Source organism: Callithrix jacchus, chromosome X, assembly GCF_049354715.1.
Source record: "Callithrix jacchus isolate 240 chromosome X, calJac240_pri, whole genome shotgun sequence".
Classification (NCBI taxonomy): Eukaryota; Metazoa; Chordata; class Mammalia; order Primates; family Cebidae; genus Callithrix; species Callithrix jacchus.
The window spans coordinates 48,773,120-48,796,321 of NC_133524.1; the positions used below are offsets into that span (position 1 = coordinate 48,773,120).

Genomic DNA, 23,202 nt, shown 5'->3' on the forward strand with positions numbered 1-23,202 from the left:
AAGCACTACGTTTATTATTCAAAGTCTCAATCTCAAAAGAGTTAGGTATATCTGTGCTTGTCCCTGTTCCTCCCAGGATTGTATTCTAATAAGTCTCCTTTCGTCCTTGGATGTCTCCAAACAGGCCCCTTAATAAATTTTATATTAGGAAGCCTCAAGGGATACATGTCTAGCTGTGAAGACTGATAACAGTCTCGGATAGTTTAAGAAAAACCATCCACCTATAATTCTGGGGGCTATTAAAGTAGGCTCGGGACATTGCCATGTTCCAAACCTAGTTGGGGAGAATCTCTATTATATACATCTTGAGGAGTCTGTTGAAAGGATTCCCACCAGTATGGTTGTAATTTACCATCGCTGTCTTTACAACTATCAGCAGTTTTATTGAACCAAACCTCTACCATAGCAAACGTAAGAGAATAAATCACAAGGCTTACTCCTTTGATTGTCGTGTAGTTAACAGATTCCTTTTTTTCTGTAAAGATCCTTCCAATCAAACCAGTTAACAAAACATTTTTGTATCACATTTAGGGCTTGAGTATCTGGATGCATATAAGTTATTTTAGTATTATCAAATAGTAATCTAGTGAAGATGGTTCTGTTTTTACTCTCCCAATAATTGGATTGGTGGACTTAAAAGTCCAGATCATGTGAATTCTGAGGATATCATATGGAGTTCATCAGGAAAAACAGGACATGGCATGGGCACAGGACATGGTCTGTGTAATTGTGGAGACCATTACTGGGAGTACCAAAAAAGCAGTATAACAAATAACAGATTTGTTTTCTAGTAAAATGTGATTCTTAAGTAATCAAAATAAGCCTATTATGAACAGGACAGCAAGGTAGTCTCTGAGGATAGTAGCAATATATTTTCCAGAATACCTCTTTTCAGTCAAATCTCAATGCCAGTATAAGTTACTTGGGAAAACTTTTAAGTTTCAAGTCTTTCGTTAGTGCTGGCTTCACAAGGAATGCATGGATCCAACTGCATTTTTCTTTTTTTTTTTTTTTTCTTTTTTTTGAGACAGAGTCTCACTCTGTCACCCAGGCTGAAGTGCAATCTCGTCTCACTGCAACCTCTGCCTCCCAGGTTCAAGCGATTCTTGTACCTCAGTCTCCTGAGTAGCTGGGATTATGGATGTGCACCACCGCACCTGGCTAATTTTTGTATTTTTAATAGAGATGGGTTTTGCCATGTTGGCCAGGCTAGTCTGGAACTCTTGGACTCAAGTGATCGCCTGCCTCAGCCTCCCGAAGTGCTGGGATTACAGGTGTGAGCTACCACACCCAGCCTAACTACGTTTTTCTTTTACTTGGCTAGCAGAGTAGGTGATCAGCAGCGCTTTAAAAGGTCAGCAACAGCCTGTCTTTTCCCAGGAACACTTTCATGTAGATGAAATCTCCTGGTTGATAGAGGTGGCAGACTTGTTCCAGCGGGTCCATGCAGGTCCTTATGACTTTTATGTTAGGGTTCCTAAGGAAGAGAGAAACTCTTTCAAATATTGATTATGATTATAAGAGGATTCAGTTAAGTTAGGCACAGGACGTGGTCTCAGACCCACATCATAGGCTTGCCGAGCATAAATTCAAAGGGAGTGATACCATGCTTGCTAGCAGGGGTTGCTCTCATTTTTAACAAGGCTAGTAGTAAAGCCATTGGCCATTTTAATCCAGGAAGTCAGAGAATCTTGGCCACTGAGATTTTTTAGACTTTGATTCATTTGTTCCACTTGTCCAGAGAACTGAAGATGATTGATAGAGCATATAATAGTTTATAGGATTCTGCAAACATTTGCATAATTCTCCTGAACAACAGAAAATAAAAGGTCTTACTCTGATTCTGTCTGCTTTTGTATCCCCAAAGTGAGAATTATGTTTATTAAGGGAAACTTCACCACTGCCTGAGCAGTGACTTTTGTAGAGGGCAAAACTTCAGGCCATTCATACACACTGTAATTAGACAAACGTCTCTTACCTTCTGCAGGTATTGATTCTATGAAATCCAGCTGCTACCAGGTTCCTGGTATGTTGACTGGGGAAAACTTCCTGTGCTTACCCTGGGAGTGGTCCATGAAGACTTTTGCTGACAAATAGCACATCTCTTTACTATGTTTTGAATAAGTTCATCTTTTTGGTAGGCACAGTGAGAGTCTGATGCCGTTAAAATCCATCTTTTATGTAGCTGATTTTGTTGCTAACACAATACTAACTGAATAAATAAAGACCAGGGATTAGGAAGTATATGGTTAGCTAATTCCCATAGTAGAGCCCCTTCCTTAATCCGTTTGCCCATTTTCTTTTGGAATGCATATTTTTGAGAATAAATGAAAGTTTCTTGTATTAGAATTGGGGCTTCTGACCTGGGTGTCGGCTGTGGTTTTTTTTGTTTGTTTGTTTGTTTTTGTTTTTTTTTGAGATGGAGTTTTGCTCTTGTTACCCATGCTGGAGTGCAATGGCGCGATCTCGGCTCACCGCAACCTCCGCCTCCTGGGTTCAGTCCTGCCTCAGCCTCCCTAGTAGCTGGGATTACAGGCACGTGCCACAATGCCCAGCTAATTTTTTGTATTTTTAGTAGAGACGGGGTTTCACCATGTTGACCATGATGGTCTCGATCTCTCGACCTTGTGATCCACCCGTCTCGGCCTCCCAAAGTGCTGGGATTACAGGCTTGAGCCACCGCGCCCGGCCATCGTCTGTGTTTTAACGGTAACTTTTGCAGCTGTATCAGCAAAATCATTGCCTTTAGCAATTTTGTTGTTCTGTGCTATGTGGTCTCTACAGTGAGTTATTGCTATCTCACTCAGCAGTTGTGAAGCCTCTAACAACTCAGATATTAATTTTCCATGAGATATTTTGGTTCCCATGAAGTCAAGAATGCCCTATTTTTTCAAATTTTCTCTATTATATGACAAACACCAAACACATATTTGTTGTCAGTATATAGATTCACTTTAATTCCCAAACCAAGAATTGTAGATCCCTAGTAGCTGCTATTAGCTTGGCTGCTTGTGCTGATTTAATTCCAGGCAAGACATAAGTGTTCTAGATTTCCTGAGCAGTTGCCACAGCGTTGGACGCCTGAAGGTGGACCTTCTCATCCCGGGTATATTATGCCCCTCAGTACACTTTATCAAATATGCATTTTGAACAGGAATATCAGAAAACTCAAGTTGTTTGCTGCCTAGTATCTTCCGTTACTGTTGTACACTCGTGATCATCTATTTGACCAGGATCTGGTAAAACAGTAGCAGGTTTTCAGAGATTCCATCTTCCAAGCACAAGATTAGGATTGGGTAATAATGCTGATACATAATTAATCAGATGGTGCACCGATAAATGCTGGGTATTATGCGCTTGTAAGATAGTTCCTGGACGGAGAACGATCCAAGATGGCCGATCGCTAACATCCCGGGATTGCAGCTCTCAGGGAAGGCGCAGAGAACTAGAGGACGCCACACTTTCAGACAAAGTCTGGTCGCTCACGGAGCAGAAGATCCCCCAGTGGTGGAAACACACGAGTCGCCAGCGCGACTCTCGTGGTCGGTGCAGAGGTTCCGCCGGCACCTCGACGCGGCAGCACTCGGCGCAGAGTAAACAGGACAGGTTCCCCTTCTGACCGAGGTTTGGAGCCCCGGGAAGGCAGAGTCACCTACTACGGAAACAAGAAGGAAGCCCGACAGGAGAATCCTGGGCAGAAAAGCACCATCAGTTTTAACGCCGCTGCTCTGGCCCTGGGAACTAACAACTTGGACGTCCACTCAAGAGACCTAATCTGAAAGTTGGTAAATTCAAAGACGACAGGAGGATAAATTTACAATGACGGGAAGAAACCAGCGTAAAAAAGCTGAGAATACTCAAAGTCAGAACGCCTCTCCCTCTAAAGATGATCGCAGTTCCACATCAACAATGGAACAAGGCTTGATGGAGAACGAGCGCCTCCTGATGACAGAATCACTCTTCAAGGAATGGATAATAACAAACTTCGGTGAGTTAAAAGAACATGTTGTAGCCCAACGTAAAGAAACTAGGAACTTTGAAAAAAGGTTTGATGAAATCCTATTGAGAATAGACAACTTAGAGAGGAGTATGAGTGAATTAATGGAACTGAAGAATACAATACAGGAACTCCGAGAAGTATGCACAGGTTTAAACACTCGAATTGTTCAAGCAGAAGAAGGGATATCAGAGGTCAAAGTCCAACTTAATGAAATAAAACGTGAAGAAAAGATTAGAGAAAAAAGGATAAAAAGGAATGAGCAAAGTCTCCAAGAAATGTGGGACTATGTGAAAAGACCAAATATACGTTTGATAGGTGTACCTGAATGCGACGGAGAGAATGAATCCAAGCTGGAAAATACCCTTCAGGATATTATTCAGGAAAATTTTCCTAAACTAGCAAAGCAGGTCAACATTCAACCCCAGGTAATACAGAGAACACCACAAAGATATTCCTCAAGAAGAGCAACCCCAAGGCACATAATCGTTAGATTCACCAGGGTTGAAACGAAGGAGAGGATACTAAGGGCAGCCAGAGAGAAAGGTCAGATTACCCACAAAGGCAAGCCTATCAGACTTACAGCAGATCTCTCGGCAGAAACTCTACAGGCCAGAAGAGAGTGGGGGCCAATATTCAACATCCTCAAAGAACAGAACCTTCAGCCCAGAATTTCATATCCAGCCAAACTAAGCTTCACAACTGAAGGAAAAATAAAATCTTTTATGAACAAGCAAGAACTCAGAGATTTTATTACCACCAGGCCTGCTTTACAAAAGCTTCTGAAAGAAGCATTACACACAGAAAGAAACAATCAGTATTAGCCTTTCTAAAAATACACCAAAAAGTAAAGAGCATCAACATAAAGAAGAATTTACACCAACAAATGGATAAAACAGCCAGTCAACATCAAATGGCAGTAACCCTAAATTTAAATTGACTGAATTCCCAATCAAAAGACACAGCCAAAACCCAACGGCATGTTACATCCAGACCTGTTTCACATGCAAGGATACACAAAGACTCAAAACAAAGGGATGGAGAAAGATTTACCAACCAAATGGAGAGCTAAAATAAATAATAAATAAATAAAAAGCAGGAGTTACAATTCTTGTATCGGATAAAATAGATTTTAAAGCAACAAAGATATAGTGGTAAAAGGATCAATGCAACAACAAGAGCTAACGATCCTAACACCCAGATAGGAGACTTAGATTCAATGAGACAGAAAATTAATAAGGATATCAAGGACTCGAACTCAGATCCAGAACAAGTAAACTTAATAAATATTTATAGAGCTCTCCACTTCAAATACACAAAATATACATTCTTGTCAATACCACATCACACCTACCCATTAGTTTAAATGAAACATTGATTGGCCATTATTAATACCCAATTTTTTTCAAAATAAAGCAATATTTCCATTTACTCTCCCTCTTTCTCTTCCTCTTTCTTCCTCTCCTTTACTTATTTTTTTTTTCTTTCCTTCTCTCAAAAAAAAAGAAATCAACTTGTAAACCTCTAGATCCAGGTCGGCAATGTCTCTTTCATTGCTTGATTTCCTTTCTTCCCTTACCTCCCTCCCTCCCTCCCTCCCTCCCTCCCCGCTTCCTCCCTTCCTTCATTCCTTCATCCCTTCCTTCCTCCCTACCGTCCTTATTCCCTTCCTTTCTGCCTTCCCCCCCCAAAAAAAAAAAAAAAAAAAGATAGTTCCTTTTCTGTTGCTGAGTATTCCATTGTATGAAGACATTACAATCTGTGTAGACATTAATGTGTTGATGAACATTTGTGGAATGTGTCTAGTTTTTTATTATCATGAATCAAGCCTGCTGTGCGCATTCTTATAGAAGTTTTCCGAGGATGTATGTTTTCATTTCTTTTTATTAACTACCAAGAAATGTAATTGCTAGATTATATGGTGGATATATGTTTAACTTTATTAGAAACTGTAAAACAAGTTCGGGCTCAGGCCTGTAATCCCAGCACTTTGGGAGGCTGAAATGGACAGGTCACTTGAGGCCAGGAGTTCAAGACCAGCCTGGCCAACATGGTGAAACTCTGTCTCTACGAAAAATACAAAAATTAGCCAGGTGTGGTGGCACATGCCTGTAATCCCAGCTACTAGGGAGGCTGAAGCACAAGAATTGCTCGAACCCGGAAGGCGGAGGTTGCAGTGAGCTAAGATCATACCACTGTCTCCAGCCTGGGTGACAGAGTAAGACTCTGTCTCAAAAAAAGAAGAAAGAAAAAAAGAAAAGAAAAGAAATTGTCAAACAAGTTTCCAAAGTGATGGCTTGGTTTTACATTCCTACCAGCAATTTTTGAGTGTCTTTTTAATTTTAGCTTTTCTAGTGAGTGTCTAGTGCTTTCTCAATATAGCTTAAATTGCATTTCCCTTATAACTAATGATGGTGAACATCTTTTCATGTGCTTTATTGGCCATTTGTGTATCTTTTTTGTGTCTGATCAAGTATTTTTCCCATTTAAAAAATTGGGCTATGTATCTTTTTCTTATTACTTTCTAGGAGTTCTTTCTACATTCTTAATATGGGTGTTTTCTGTATGTATTGTAAATATTTTCTCCCAGTCTGTGGCTTGACTTTTCATTTTCTCAATAGTGCCTTTTGATGAGCAGAAGTTTTAATTTGGATAAGATCCAGTTTTTGAAGATTTGCTTTTATGATTGGGGCTTTTTGTACTATGTTAAGAAATCCATGCTTATGTCAAGGTTGCAAAGATATCCTCTTACATTTCCTTCTATGGTATTTTTAGTTTCAGTTTCTATGTTGAGGTCTATAATCTAGCTCAAGTTAATTTTTTGTTAACTTTTTCTATGGTTTGTTTTCTATTTCTGTTCTTTAGTAGTTCCTTTCTTTTACTTCCTTTAGATTTATTTGGTCCTTCATTTTCTATTAGCTAATGAATCCTTGGGGGTAAATTTTACGACACTGATTTAGACTTTTCTAATATGACTGTATAAAGCTATAAATTTTCTTTTTTCTTTTTTTTTGAGATGGAGTTTTGCTGTTGTTACCCAGGCTGGAGTGCAATGGCGCGATCTCGGCTCACCACAACCTCCGCCTCCTGGGTTCAGGCAATTCTCCTGCCTCAGCCTCCTGAGTAGCTGGGATTACAGGCACGCGCCACCATGCCCAGCTAATTTTTTGTATTTTTAGAAGAGACGGGGTTTCACCATGTTGACCAAGATGGTCTCGATCCCTTGACCTCGTGATCCACTCGCCTCAGCCTCCCAAAGTGCTGGGATTACAGACTTGAGCCACCGCGCCTGGCCCAAAAATTTTCTTCTAAATTTGTCTTTTATCTGCTTCTCACACATTTTGATGCATTGTAGTAAGCAGCCTTCTAAAATGGCTCTCAGTGATCCCCACTACTCAGTATTTACACCCTCGTGTAATCCACTTCACTTTGTGTGTGGACTGGACCTAGTGACTTGCTTCTAATAAATAGAATATGGCAAAAGTGATGGGATAGCCCTTCTGAGGTTAGGTGATAAGAGACTGTAAGACAGCTTGCGAGCACACTCTCTGGCTCTTCTTGCTTGCTCTGATGAAGCAAGCTGCCATGTTGTGAGCTGCCCTCATCTATTACCTCACAGTTTCTGTGAGTCAGGAATCCAGGTGTGGCTTACATGGGTCCCCTCACTCAGGGTCTCTCACAAGGCTGTAGTCCATGGTGTTCGCTGGGGCTACATTCATCTTGAAGATTGACTAGGGAAGGCTCCACTTCCAAGCTTACTCAAAGTGATTGTTGGTAAGATTCACTTTCTTACAGGCTGTTGTGCTGAGTGACTCAGTTGTTTTAACTTACTAAGTTTTAGAGTGATTTTCTATGCATCAAATAGATAAGTAACACAAATCTTGGTACTGGGAACGGGGCACCCTGAAAATGTGGGAGTGTCCTTCAAACTGAGAAGTTGGTGGAGGCTGGAAAAGATTTTAAGGAGAATGTTAGAGAAATCCTAAATTTCAGAGAGATCTATGGGTATAGCTTTTGTCCAATGCAGTAAACCCAGTGAGATTCACAGAATATAAAATATTACAGCAAACTATATTAGCAGAAATACTACCACTTTGGACTGAACGGGATATAAACAATAAAAAATGGAAAAATATGTTAGCCCCCAAAAATCTTCTGGCAGGAAGCAGGCTGAGCAAACTCTTTTGTTGCCTTTCATGAAAAAGGAAGGATGACTCGGATGGTGATGCTAAGAACCCAGTGTGTGGTGCAAACAGCCATGAAGAATTGTGCCTCGGCCTTCAGAACTCCTGACATTTAACCAGCCAGATAACACTTTATTTTCTTCAGCATTTTAAAAGTACCATCCAACTGTGTTGTAGCCTCCATTTCTTCTGTTGAGCAATAAGTGGTCACTTGAATCACCATTTCTCTATATGTAATATTTGTTGGGGAGGGGTTGTTTGTTTTTTGCTGTTCTGGCTGCCTGTAAAATCTTGTTTTCTTTGGTTTTCAATAGTTTGACTATGATGGTCCTAGGAATGGTTTTATGTGGATTATTCTGTTTGAAATGTGCAAAACTTATTGAATCTATAAATGTATGTCTTTCACCAAATTTGAGGAGTTTCTGCACATTATTATTTTATTTTTATTATACTTTAAGTTCTGGGGTACATGTGCAGAGCATACAGGTTTGTTACATGGTTATACAAGTGTCTTGGTGGTTTGCTGCATCCATCACCCCATCATCTACATTAGGTATTTCTCCTAGTGCTATCCCTTCCCTAGCCCCCCATCCCCCAACAGGTCCCGGTGTGTGATGTTCCCCTCCCTGTGTCCGTATGTTCTCACTGTTCAACTCCCACTTATGGGTGAGAACATGTGGTGTTTGGTTTTCTGTTCTTGTGTTAGTTTGCTGAGAATGATGGTTTCCTGCTTTATCCATGTCCCTGCAAAGGACAGGAACTCATTCTTTTTTATGGCTACATAGTATACCATGGTATATATGTCTGCACATTATATTTAAAAATATCTTTTCTGCCCTTCTCTCCTTCTGGGTCTTAAATTGCATGTATGTTAGATCTTTTGATTTTTGTCTTACTCATCTGTCTTAGTCTGTTTGTCCTACTGTAACAACATCCCTGAGATTGGGTATCTTATAAACAATAGAAATTTATTTCTTACAGTTCTGGAGGCTGAGAAGTGCAAGATAAACACACCAGCAACTTAGGTGTCCAGTGAAGGCTGCTGTCTGCTTCCAAGATGGCACCTTGTTGCTGTGGCCTCCAGGAGGGGTGAATTCTGTGTCTTCACATGGTGGAAAGGGTGGAAGGTCAAAAAGGAAGGACATAGCTAGTTCCCTCCAGCTCTTTTAAAAGAACACTCCTAATCCATTCATGAGCCCTCATGACCTAAATACCTCCCAAAGGCCATACCTCTTAATATTGTTGCGTTAGGATTTAGTTTAAACATGAATTTTGGAGGGATCACAAACATTCAAACCATAGCATCATCCCTGAGACTCTATTTTTTTTATCTTCAATTTTATTGTCACTGCTTTTCAGATTGGATAATTTCTGTTGGTCTGTCTTTACGTTAATTATCTCTTTCTTCAGTTATCTCTAGTCTTCTGTTAAGTCCATCCAGTGAACTGTTTAGGTTCAGATGGTATTTTTCAGTTGTTTTAATAGTTCATATTTCTCAGTTGGCCTATCCTATTTATTCATTTATTATGAACATATTTGTATGTTTTTGAGCATAATTATAACTAACTGATTTAAAGTGCTTTTCTGCTAATTCTAGCATCTAGATCACCTCAGGTCAGTCTCTGAGTGCATTTTTCTTGAGCCTCTTCCCTTTCACTCCACACCTTTCTGTCTCTCTGTTAAGTTGTTTGGGATTGTATCTTTGTTGTGAAACATATATTAGAGATGCTTGATTCTGTTTAATTCCTCTGAATAGTGCTGATTTTTTGTTTTGCTTTGTAAGAAGCACTTAACATGCCTGGATCAAACTAGGAACTGTTTTCTCTGTGGTATGTGGTAGTGGAAGTTTCAGTTCATTTAGCTGGTCAACTAGAGATTTGGGCAGAGTTCATCCACAGAATTTAGGCACCCTTCTCTCTTTCAGTGCCTTTCTGGAAACCCCACTACCAGGATTTTCCAGGGGTAGTGATGACTGTAGAACTCCCCTTTGATTCTTCAAGGCAATAACACTTGTGGTTTTCTTTTCTTCTCTCTCTCTCTTTTTTTTTTTTTTTTGAGACAGAGTCTGGCTCTGTCGCCAGGCTGGAGTGCAGTGGCACAATCATAGCTCACTGCAGCCTTGACCTCCCAGGTTTAATCAGTCCTCCCATCTCAGCCTCCCAAGTAGCTAGGACCATAGGCATGTACCACTTCTCTTGGAATTTTAGTTACCCCACATGGCACTGACTGGGCCTATTCACAAGCTAAAGTGCCAACCTCTCTTCTAAGTGTCAGCTCTCCTCCAAGTACAGCCCAACTTGGGATGCTCCTTAGTATCTTTAGATAGTTTTTAAAATATTTTTTGTTCAGAGTTTATAGTTGTTATCTGTATAAAGGTTGGTCTGATAAAAGCAATGCAGTCATACTGAAACTTGATTTTCATTAATTTTTGTATATGGTGTGAGGTATGGGTCAAGGTTTGTGGGTTTTTTTTCCTAATACTGATATCTATCCCTTCTAGCACAATTTGTTTAAAAGACTTCCCTTTTGCCCATTGAATCTCATTGGCACCTTTGTCAAAAAAATTGTCTGTATATGTGTGGATTTGTTTCTGGACTTTATTCTGTTCTAATGATATGTCTGTCTGTGCTTACATTGTCCCACACTGCTTAAATTACTGTAGCTTTACAGTATATCTTAACATTAAGGGGTATAAATCCTTCATAGTTTTTCTTGCTTTTGAGTATTCTGGGTCCTTTGCATAGCCATATACACGTTAACATTTTATCAATTTTTACCAAAATCTTGACAAATAAGTGATTAAACCCATAGAAAACAAATCAGTGATGCAACAGGAAATTTCAACAACATTCAACCAACTTGATTTACATATTACAGAACACTACAGCCATCAATAGCCAAATATATATTCTTTTCAGGGAAACATGGAAACATTCTCCTAGATAGACCGTATGTTGAAATCACACAGAGTATATTTTCTGACCACCAAGGAATCAAATTAGAAATGACCAATAAAAAGGCATCAAGACAAAAAGACCATATTTTTGAAAAGTAAATGAAAACAACAGGAGAGGGAGCTATGTAAAATTTTTAAAAATTGGGATGGAGGGGATATATGTGCTTCCTTCTAAAAGTTATAGAGCACAAATTTCTCGTAAAAATGAGCAACAAAATAGGATCAAGGTCAAATCCTTGCTAAAAATTATCATTTTTAATAAATGGAAGACTGTCCTACATAATTAATAGCAGAAATTTATGATTAGATTTTTTATATTCTACACAATATTATATATGTGTATGTATTTAAACTATTTAATGGGCATACCATATGGTATATTATGATGAAAAAGTATTAAAAACAACTTCCTATCTGTCTTCTCCCCATCCTCCAGTGCTGATCATGTTGCCTTGAACAAGACTGTGTTGTTACAGGTATCAGTGTCATTTGAGGATGTGACTGTGGACTTCAGTAGAGAAGAGTGGCAGCAACTGGACTCTACTCAAAGACGCCTGTACCAGGACGTAATGTTGGAGAACTACAGCCACCTGCTGTCAGTGGGTAAGGACAACCATCCTACGAAGTTGTGAGGAGCCTGTTATGGGTTAAATTGTGTCCCCCAGATAAAATTTGTTAAAGTCCTAACCCCCAGTCCCCCAGAAAGCACAACCTGGTTTCTCTTGGCTGCTTAAAGACCTTATTTGGAAATAGAGTCTTTAGGGTGGGCTTTAATCTAATTGGTGTCCTTATAAAAAGGGGGAAACTGGACACACACACACACACACACACACACACACACACACGGAAGACAATATGAAGATACACAGGTAGAAGATGGAATGTGACTAGAAACACTTGAGGCTGTCAGAAGCTAAGAGGGGCCTGGAACAGTTTCTTCCCTAGCACCTTCAAAGAGAGTATCACCCTGCTAAAACCTTGGGGTTTTGGAGTTCTGGCCCCAAAACTGTGAGACAATAAATTTCTGTTGTTTTGAGACCCCTAGTTTGCGGTACTTGGCTTTAACAGCCCTAGGAAACTAATACAGACTTTCATACTTGAAAATGGGGTGCTGCTGTGATAAATACGTTAAAAATGTGAAAGTGGCTTTGGAATTAGGTAACAGGTAGAGGCTGGAGGAAAGGGCTAGGTTTTGATATGCTTGACAGAAAAAGCCTAGATTGCCTTAACCAGACTATTGGTAGAAACATGAATGTTAAAGGTACTTTTGGTGAGATCTCAGATAGAAATAAGGAACATATTATTGCAAGCTGGGAGAACAGCAATCCTTGTTATAAAGTACCAGAGAATGTGGATAAATTGTGTTCTTTTTTTTTTCTTGATTCTTTTCCTTTATTTATCCATTTTCAAAATAATGAATTGCTGTCCTAGCATGCTCAAAGGCAATGTAATGAAGTTTTCCTTTTCCCTCCCTCTCTCTCCCCCTCTTTTTTCCTCCTTCCTTCCTCCCTCCCTCCCTCCCCTCCCTTCCCTCTTCTCACCTCTCCTCCCCTCTCCTTCCCTTCCCTCTCTCTTTATTGAAATATAAATTGCATAACATAAACTGCACATACTTAAAGTATAAAATTTGAAAATAAGTATCATAAAAAGATTGCCACTATTGTTACTGTCTTGACCCAAGGATGGCTCTATAATACCTACTTATTTTACAAAACTGGCTGGGTGGGGTGGCTCACCCCTGTAATCCCAGCACTTTGGAAGGCTGAGGCGGGTGGATCATGTGAGGTCAGGAGTTTGAGATCAGCCTGACCAACATGGTAAAACCCCATCTCTACTTCATATAAAAAATAAGCTGGATGTGGTGGCATATGCCTGTAATCCCAGCTACTTGGGAGGCTGAGGCAGGTGAATTGTTTGAACCCTAGGGGCAGAGGTTGTAGTGAGCCAAGATCATGCCATTGCACTCCAGGCTGGGCAACAAGAGAGAAACTCCATCTCAAAAAAAAAATTTTTTTTTAATGAGGAAAATATAGCAAATAAGTTGCCTGTAATTGATACATAATAGTTGTACATATTTATGGGGTACACTATGGTATTTCAGTACATGTGTACAATGTGTAATGATCAAATCAGGATCATTAGCAAATCTATCACCTCCCTTTTTTTTTAAGTGTCTACTATTTATTAAGTATATGATCTTGTTAACAATTTTTTTAAAATTTTTTATTGCATTTTAGGTTTTGGGGTACATGTGCAGAACATGCAAGACAGTTGCATAGGTACACACATGGCAGTGTGTTTTGCTTCCTTTCTCCCCTTCACCCACATTTGGCATTTCTCCCCAGGATATCCCTCCCCACCTCCCCCTCCCACTGGCCCTCCCCTTTTCCCCCCAATACACCCCAGTGTTTAGTACTCCCCTCCCTGTGTCCATGTGTTCTCATTTTTCCATCACCCGCCTTGGGGTGAGAATATGCGGTGTTTCATTTTCTGTTCTTGTGTCAGTTTGCTGAGAATGATGTTGTCCAGATTCATCCATGTCCCTACAAATGACACAAACTCATCATTTCTGATTGCTGCATAATATTCCATGGTGTATATGTGCTACATTTTCCCAATCCAGTCTATCATCAATGGGTATTTGGGTTGATTCCAGGTCTTTGCTGTTGTAAACAGTGCTGCAATGAACATTCGTGTGCATGTGTCCTTATAGTAGAATGATTTATAGTCCTTTGGATATATACCCGGTAATGGGATTGCTGGGTCAAATGGAATTTCTATTTCTAAGGCCTTGAGGAATCGCCACACTGTCTTCCACAATGGTTGAACTAATTGACACTCCCACCAACAGTGTAAAAGTGTTCCTTTTTCTCCACATCCTCTCCAGCATCTGTTGTCTCCAGATTTTTTAATGATCACCATTCTAACTGGCGTGAGATGGTATCTCAATGTGGTTTTGATTTGCATCTCTCTGATGACCAGTGATGAGCATTTTTTCATATGATTGTTGGCGTCATATATGTCTTCTTTTGTAAAGTGTCTGTTCATATCCTTTGCCCATTTTTGAATGGGCTTGTTTGTTTTTTTCCTGTAAATCTGTTTGAGTTCTTTGTAAATTCTGGATATCAGCCCTTTGTCAGATGGGTAAACTGCAAAAATTTTTTCCCATTCTGTTGGTTGCCGATTCACTCTAGTTACGGTTTCTTTTGCCGTGCAGAAGATGTGGAGTTTCATTAGGTCCCATTTGTCTATTTTGGCTTTTGTTGCCAATGCTTTTGGTGTTTTGTTCATGAAGTCCTTGCCTACTCCTATGTCCTGGATGGTTTTGCCTAGATTTTCTTCTAGGGTTTTTATGGTGCCAGGTCTTATGTATAAGTCTTTAATCCATCTGGAGTAAATTTTAGTGTAAGGTGTCAGGAAGGGATCCAGTTTCTGCTTTCTGCACATGGCTAGCCAGTTTTCCCAACACCATTTGTTAAACAGGGAATCCTTTCCCCATTGCTTGTTTTTGTCAGGTCTATCAAAGATTGTATGGTTGTAGATATGTTGTGTTGCCTCCGATGCCTCTGTTTTGTTCCATTGGTCTATATCTCTGTTTTGGTACCAGTACCATGCTGTTTTGATTACTGTAGCCTTGTAGTAGAGTTTGAAATCCGGTAGTGTGATGCCCCCCGCTGTGTTCTTTTTGCTTAGAATTGACTTGGCTATGCGGGCTCTCTTTTGGTTCCATATGAAGTTCATGGTGGTTTTTTCCAGTTCTGTGAAGAAAGTCAATGGTAGCTTGATGGGTATAGCGTTGATTCTGTAAATTACTTTGGGCAGTATAGCCATTTTCACGATATTAATTCTTCCTAACCATGAACATGGAATGTTTCTCCATCTGTTTGTGTCCTCTCTGATTTCGTTGAGCAGTGGTTTGTAGTTTTCCTTGAAGAGGTCCCTTACGTTCCTTGTGAGTTGTATTCCAAGGTATTTTATTCTTTTTGTAGCAATTGTGAATGGCAGTTCGTTCTTGATTTGGCTTTCTTTAAGACTGTTATTGGTGTAGAGGAAGGCTTGTGATTTTTGCACATTGATTTTATATCCTGAGACTTTGCTGAAGTTGCTTATCAGTTTCAGGAGTTTTTGGGCTGAGGCGATGGGGTCTTCTAGGTATACTATCATGTCATCTGCAAATAGAGACAATTTGGCTTCCACCTTTCCTATTTGAATACCCTTTATTTCTTTTTCTTGCCTGATTGCTATGGCTAGAACTTCCAGTACTATATTGAATAGGAGTGGTGAAAGAGGGCATCCTTGTCTAGTGCCAGATTTCAAAGGGAATGCTTCCAGTTTTTGCCCATTCAGTATGATATTGGCTGTTGGTTTGTCATAAATAGCTTTTATTACTTTGAGATACGTTCCATCGATACCGAGTTTGTTGAGGGTTTTTAGCATAAAGGGCTGTTGAATTTTGTCGAATGCCTTCTCTGCATCAATTGAGATAATCATGTGGTTTTTGTTTTTGGTTCTGTTTATGTGGTGAATTACATTGATAGACTTGCGTATGTTGAACCAGCCTTGCATCCCCGGGATGAATCCTACTTGATCATGATGAATAAGTTTTTTGATTTGCTGTTGCAGTCGGCTTGCCAATATTTTATTGAAGATTTTTGCATCTATGTTCATCATGGATATTGGCCTGAAGTTTTATTTTCTTGTTGGGTCTCTGCCAGGTTTTGGTATCAGGATGATATTGGTCTCATAAAATGATTTGGGAAGGATTCCCTCTTTTTGGATTATTTGGAATAGTTTCAGAATGAATGGTACCAGCTCCTCTTTGTGTGTCTGGTAGAATTCGGCTGTGAACCCGTCTGGACCTGGGCTTTTTTTGTGTGGTAGGCTCTTAATTGCTGCCTTGACTTCTGACCTTGTTATTGGTCTATTCATAGTTTCAGCTTCCTCCTGGTTTAGGCTTGGGAGGACACAGGAGTCCAGGAATTTATGCATTTCTTCCAGGTTTACTAGTTTATGTGCATAGAGTTGTTTGTAATATTCTCTGATGATGGTTTGAATTTCTGTGGAATCTGTGGTGATTTCCCCTTTATCATTTTTTATTGCATCTATTTGGTTGTTCTCTCTTTTCTTTTTAATCAATCTGGCTAGTGGTCTATTTTGTTGATCTTTTCAAAAAACCAGCTCTTGGATTTATTGATTTTTTGAAGGGTTTTTCGTTTCTCAATCTCCTTCAGTTCAGCTCTGATCTTAGTTATTTCTTGTCTTCTGCTGGGTTTTGAGGTTTTTTTGATCTTGCTCCTCTAGCTCTTTCAATTTTGACGATAGGGTGTCAATTTTGGATCTCTCCATTCTTCTCATATGGGCACTTATTGCTATATACTTTCCTCTAGAGACTGCTTTAAATGTGTCTCAGAGATTCTGGCATGTTGTGTCTTCGTTCTCATTGGTTTCGAAGAACTTCTTCATTTCTGCCTTCATTTCATTGTTTATCCAGTCAACATTCAAGAGCCAGTAGTTCAGTTTCCATGAAGCTGTGCGGTTCTGGGTTGGTTTCTGAATTCTGAGTTCTAACTTGATTGCACTATGGTCTGAGAGGCTGTTTGTTATGATTTCAGTTGTTTTGCATTTGCTGAGCAGTGCTTTACTTCCGATTATGTGGTCAATTTTAGAGTAGGTGTGATGTGGCGCTGAGAAGAATGTATATTCTGTGGATTTGGGGTGGAGAGTTCTGTAAATGTCTATCAGGTTTGCTTGTTCCAGGTCTGAGTTCAAGTCTTGGATATCCTTGTTGATTTTCTGTCTGGTTGATCTGTCTAATATTGACAGTGGGGTGTTAAAGTCTCCCACTATTATTGTGTGGGAGTCTAAGTCTCTTTGTAAGTCATTAAGAACTTGCCTTATGTATCTGGGTGCTCCTGTATTGGGTCCATATATGTTTAGGATCCTTAGCTCTTCTTTTTGTGTTGATCCTTTTACCATTATGTAATGGCCTTCTTTGTCTCTTTTGATCTTTGTTGCTTTAAAGTCTATTTTATCAGAGATGAGAATTGCAACTCCTGCTTTTTTTTGCTCTCCATTTGATTGGTAAATCTTCCTCTATCCCTTTATTTTGAGCCTTTGTGTATCCTTGCATGTGGGATGGGTTTCCTGGATACAGCACACTAATGGGTTTTGGATTTTTATCCAATTTGCCAGTCTGTGTCTTTTGATTGGTGCATTTAGTCCATTTACATTTAGGGTTAATAATGTTATGTGTGAATTTGATACTGCCATTTTGATGCTAGCTGGCTGTTTTGCCCGTTAGTTGTTGTAGATTCTTCATTATGTTGATGCTCTTTAGCATTTAGTGTGATTTTGGAATGGCTGGTACCGGTTGTTCCTTTCTATGTGTAGTGCCTCTTTCAGGAGCTCTTGTAAAGCAGGCCTGGTGGTGAAGAAATCTCTGAGTACTTGCTTGTTCGCAAAGGATTTTATTTTTCCTTCACTTCTGAAGCTCAGTTTGGCTGGATATGAAATTCTGGGTTGAAAGTTCTTTTCTTTAAGGATATTGAATATTGGCCCCCACTCTCTTCTGTCTTGTAGTGTTTCTGCCGAGAGATCTGCTGTGAGTCTGATGGGCTTTCCTTTGTGGGTGACCTGACCTTTCTCTGTGGCTGCCATTAGTATTTTCTCCTTTATTTCAACCTTGTTGAATCTGATGATTATGTGCCTTGGGGTTGCTCTTCTTGCAGAATATCTTTGTGGTGTTCTCTGTATTTCCTGCATTTGAGTGTTGGCCTGTCTTGCTAGGTGGGGGAAATTTTCCTGGATAATGTCCTGAAGAGTATTTTCCAGCTTGGATTCATTCTCTTCGTCACATTGTGGTACGCCTATCAAACGTAGGTTAGGTCTCTTCACATAGTCCCACATTTCTTGGAGACTTTGTTCATTCCTTTTTGCGCTTTTTTCTCTGATCTTGGTTTCTCATTTTATTTCATTGAGTTGATCTTCGACTTCTGATATTCTTTCTTCTGCTTGGTCAATTCGGCTATTGAAACTTGTGCATGCTTCATGAAGTTCTCGTATTGTGTTTTTCAGCTCCTTTAATTCATTCATATTCCTCTCTAAGGTATCCATTCTTGTTATCATTTCCTCAAATCTTTTTTCATATCTTTTTTCAAGGTTCTTAGTTTCTTTGCATTGATTTAAAACATGTTCTTTTAGCTCACAAAAGTTTCTCATTATCCACCTTCTGAAGTCTAATTCCATCATTTCGTCACTGTCATTCTCCGTCCAGCTTTGTTCCCTTGCTGGTGAGGGGTTTTGGTCCTTTCTAGGAGGCGAGGTGTTCTGGTTTCGAGTGTTTTCCTCCTTTTTGCGCTGGTTTCTTCCCATCTTTGTAGATTTATCCACCTGTCATCTGTGTAGTTGCTGACTTTTCGGTTGGGTCTCTGAGTGGACACCCAGATTGTTGATGATGAAGTGTTTCTGTTACTTGGTTTTCCTTCTACCAGTCTAGCCCCTTTGCTGTAGACTGCTGAGGTCCACTCAAGGCCCTGCTTGTCTGGGGTGCACCTATAGCAGCTGCGGAACAGTGAGGGATGCTACCAGTTTCTTTTTCTGCTGTCTTTGTCCCAGAATGATGCCTGCCAAATGTCAGTCTTTTGGATATAGAGGGGTCAGGGAGCTGCTTGAGGAGACAGTCTGTACTTTATAGGAGCTCAAGTGCTGAGCTGTGAGCTCTGTTGTTCATTCAGGGCTGTTAGGCTGCTATGTTTAATTCTGCTGCAACAGAACTCATAAAAAAACCTTTTTTTTCTCAGATGCTCTGTCTGAGGGGGTTGGGGCTTTATTTATGAGTGTCCGTTGTGCTGTCCTGCCCAGCTAGGAGGCAGTCTAGTCACTATTTGCCTGCCGAGGCTCCGCCCTGCTGGTGTGAGGTTTGCCCTTTTGCTGCAGGCTCTGCCCTTCTGCTGCGGTCTACGCCCTGCGGCGGAGTCTCTCTGTTGTAGCAGGTTGCCTCGGCAACGGCAGTCTGCATCAGCAATGGGCATGTACCTCAGTAGGGGCGGTTTGCCTCGGTAATGGCGGACGCCCCTCCCCCATGGAGCTCGCCCTCAGGGACCCTCTCCACCGGGAGCGTTTGGAATCGCCGTTTTGTTTGTCCCACTGCGCTACCCCAAATGCTGTGTCCCTGCAATCTCCTGGGCTGGCTCACTGTCCAAGTCCCGTTCAGTCTCAAGTTCAGCCCTCGCAAGTCTCAGGTTGCCGGTTCAACAGGGCACCCGGACCAGTGCGCTTTGTGCGGAGTGCTGTGTAGCGCCCCTACAGCGCGGGCCCCCGCCGCACCGGCTGCCGGCTGCACCAGCCAAAACCTCTGCCTGGCGTCCCGCGTCTCTTTTATACCTGGGAATTTCCCCGTTCTGTGGGCAACAAAGATCCTTCTGGAAATGTGGCCCTGACTCACCCTCTCCGCGCATTGACCGTGATCTTCAATCCTGGGTTGTTCTCACAGCGCCATCTTGAGTCCTCCCTCACCTCCCTTTTTTTGAGTATCATTATAAACTTATGGATTTTGAACCTATTTGTTTTTTAAATAAATATATACATATATTATTGCATTTTAGGTTCTGGGGTACATGTAAAGAACATGCAGGATTGTTGCATAGGTACATACATGGCAATATGGTTTGCTGCTCCCATCCCAATCACCTATATCTGGCATTTCTCACCATGTTATCCCTCCCCAACTCCCTACCCACCACTGTCCCTCCCAGACAGACCTCAGTGTGTAATGCTTCCCTCCCTGTGTCCATGTGTTCTCATTCTTCAACATCCACCTATGCGTGAGAACATGCGGTGCTTGATTCTCTGTTCCTGTATCAGTTTGCTGAGAATGATGGTTTCCAGGTTCATCCATGTCTGTACAAAGGACATTAACTCATCGTTTTTGATGGCTGCATAGTATTCCATGGTGTATATGTGCCACATTTTCCCTGTCCAGTCTATCATTGATGGGCATTTGGGTTGGTTCCAAGTCTTTGCTATTGTAAACAGTGCTGCAGTGAACATGTCTGTGCATGTGTCCTTATAACAGAATGATTTATAGTCCTTTGGATATATACCCAGTAATGGGATCTCTGGGTCAAATGGAATTTCTATTTCTAGGTCCTTGAGAAATTGCCACACTGTATTCCACAATGGTTGAATTAATTTACACTCCACCAACAGTGTAAAAGTGTTCCTATTGCTCCACATCCTCTTCAGCATCTGTTGTCTCCAGATTTTTTAATGATCGCCATTCTAACTGGCGTGAGATGGTATCTCAATGTGGTTTTGATTTGCATCTGTCTAATGACCAGTGATGATGAGCATTTTTTCATATGTTTGTTGGCCTCATGTATGTCTTCTTTTGTAAAGTGTCTGTTCATATCCTTTGCCCACTTTTGAATGGCCTTGTTTGTTTTGTTCTTGTAAATCTGTTTTAGCTCTTTGTAAATTCTGGATATCAGCCCTTTGTCAGATGGGTAAACTGCAAAAATTTTTTCCCATTCTGTTGGTTGCCGATTCACTCTAATGACTGTTTCTTTTGCTGTGCAGAAGCTTTGGAGTTTAATTAGATCCTGTTTGTCCATTTTGGCTTTTGCCAAATGCTTTTAGTGTTTTAGTCATGAAGTCCTTGCCTATGCCTATGCCCTGTTGCCAATGCTTTTGGTGTTTTAGTCATGATGTCCTTGCCTGTGCCTATGTCCTGAATGGTTTTGCCTAGGTTTTCTTCTAAGGTTTTTATGATGTTAGGTCTTACGCTTAAGTCTTTAATCCATCTGGAGTTAATTTTAGTGTAAGGTATTAGGAAGGGCTCCAGTTTCTGCTTTCTGCACATGGCTAGCCAGTTTTCCCAACACCATTTATTAAACAAGGAATCCTTTCCCCGTTGCTTGTTTTTGTCAGGTTTGTCAAGGACCATATGGTTGTAGATGTGTGGCTTTGCCTACAAGGCTTCTGTTCTGTTCCACTGGTCTATATCTCTGTTTTGGTACCAGTACCATGCTGTTTTGATTACTGTAGCCTTGTAGTATAGTTTGAAGTCAGATAGCATGATGCCTCCAGCTTTGTTCTTTTTGCTTAGAATCGACTTGGCTATACGGGCTTTCTTTTGGTTCCATATGAAGCTTAAGGTAGATTTTTCTAGTTCTGTGAAGAAGGTCATTGGTGGCTTGATGGGGATAGCATTGAATCTATAAATTACATCTATAAAGTATGGTCATTTTAATGATATTAATTCTTCCTAACCATGAGCATGGAATGTTTCCCCATCAGTTTGTGTCCTCTCTTATTTTGTTGAGCTGTGGTTTGTAGTTCTCCTTGAAGAGGTCCTTTACATACTTTGTTAGTTGTATTCCTAGGTATTTTATTCTCTTTGTAGCAATTGTGAATGGCAGTTCATTCTTGATTTGGCTTTCTTTAAGTCTGTTATTGGTGTATAGGAATGCATGTGATTTTTGCACATTGATTTTGTATCCTGAGACTGCTGAAGTTGCTTATCAGTTTCAGGAGATTTTGGGCTGAGACGATGGGGTCTTCTAAATATACAATCATGTCATCTGCAAATACAGACAATTTGACTTCCTCCTTTCCTAATTGAATACCCTTTATTTCTTTTTCTTGCTGGATTGCTCTGGCTAGAACTTCAGTACTATATTGAATAGTAGTGGTGAGAGAGGGCATCCTTGTCTAGTGCCAGATTTCAAAGGGAATGCTTCCAGTTTTTGCCCATTAAGTATGATATTGGCTGTGGGTTTGTCGTAAATAGCTTTTATTATTTTGAGATATGTTCCATTGATACCTAGTTTATTGAGGGTTTTTAGCATAAAGCGCTGTTGAATTTTGTCAAAGGCCTTCTGTGCATCTATTGAGATAATCATGTGGTTTTTGTCTTTGGTTCTGTTTATGTGGTGAATTATGTTTATAGACTTGTGTATGTTGAACCAGCCTTGCATTCCCAGGATGAAGCCTACTTGATCATGGTGGATGAGCTTTTGGATGTTCTGTTGTAATCGGCTTGCCAGTATTTTATTGAAGATTTTTGCATCAGTGTTCATCATGGATGTTGAACTGAAGTTTTCTTTTCTTGTTGAGTCTCTGCCGGGTTGTGGTATCAGGATGATGTTGGTCTCATAAAAAGATTTGGGGAGGATTCCCTCTTTTTGGGTTGTTTGGAATAGTTTCAGAAGGAATGGTACCAGCTCCTCTTTGTGTGTCTGGTAGAATTCGGCTGTGAACTCATCTGGACCTGGGCTTTTTTTGTGTGGTAGGCTCTTAATTGCTGCCTTGACTTCAGACCTTGTTTTTGGTCTATTCATAGTTTTGGCTTCCTCCTGGTTTAGGCTTGGGAGGACACAGGTGTCCAGGAATTTATCCATTTCTTTCAGGTTTACCAGTTTATGTGCATAGAGTTGTTTGTAGTAATCTCTGATGGTGGTTTGTATTTCCCTGGAATCTGTGGTGATATCTTCTTTATTGCATCTATTTGATTCTTCTTTCTTTTCTTTTTATTAATCTGGCTAGTGGTCTATTTTGTTGATCTTTTCAAAAAACCTGCTCCTGGATTTATTGATTTTTTGAGGGTTTTTTGTGTTTCTGTCTCCTTCAGTTCTGCTCTGATCTTAGGTTATTTCTTGTCTTCTGCTAGGTTTTGAGTTTTCTTGATCTTGCTCCTCTAGCTCTTTCAATTTTTATGATAGGGTGTCGATTTTAAATCTTTCCTTGCTTCTCATGTGGGCATTTATTGCTATAAATTTTCTTCTAGACACTGCTTTAAATGTGTCCCAGTGATTCTGGTACGTTGTGTCTTCGTTCTCACTGGTTTTGAAGGACATCTTTATTTCTGCTTTCATTTCATTGTTTATTCAGTCAACATTCGAGAGCCAGTTGTTCAGTTTCCATGAAGCTGTGCGGTTCTGACTTAGTTTCTGAATTTTGAGTTGTAATTTGATTGCACTATGGTCTGAGAGACTGTTTCTTATTATTTCCATTCTTTTGCATTTGCTGAGGAGTGATTTACTTCCAATTATGTGGTCAGTTTTAGA

At 40.3% G+C, this 23,202-nt stretch overlaps 1 protein-coding gene across 3 annotated transcripts in view; it reads left to right on the forward strand.

The window, feature by feature from the left end:
* The window catches only part of ZNF81 (zinc finger protein 81), an 82,456-nt gene that overhangs the window by 35,952 nt on the left and 23,302 nt on the right, over window positions 1-23,202 (forward strand). For all 3 annotated transcript variants that reach the window (XM_078363153.1, XM_078363154.1, XM_008989218.6), the window contains exon 3: window positions 11,614-11,740. In XM_078363153.1, coding sequence (XP_078219279.1) covers window positions 11,614-11,740 — 127 coding nt within the window. The remainder of the gene's footprint in view (window positions 1-11,613; window positions 11,741-23,202) is intronic.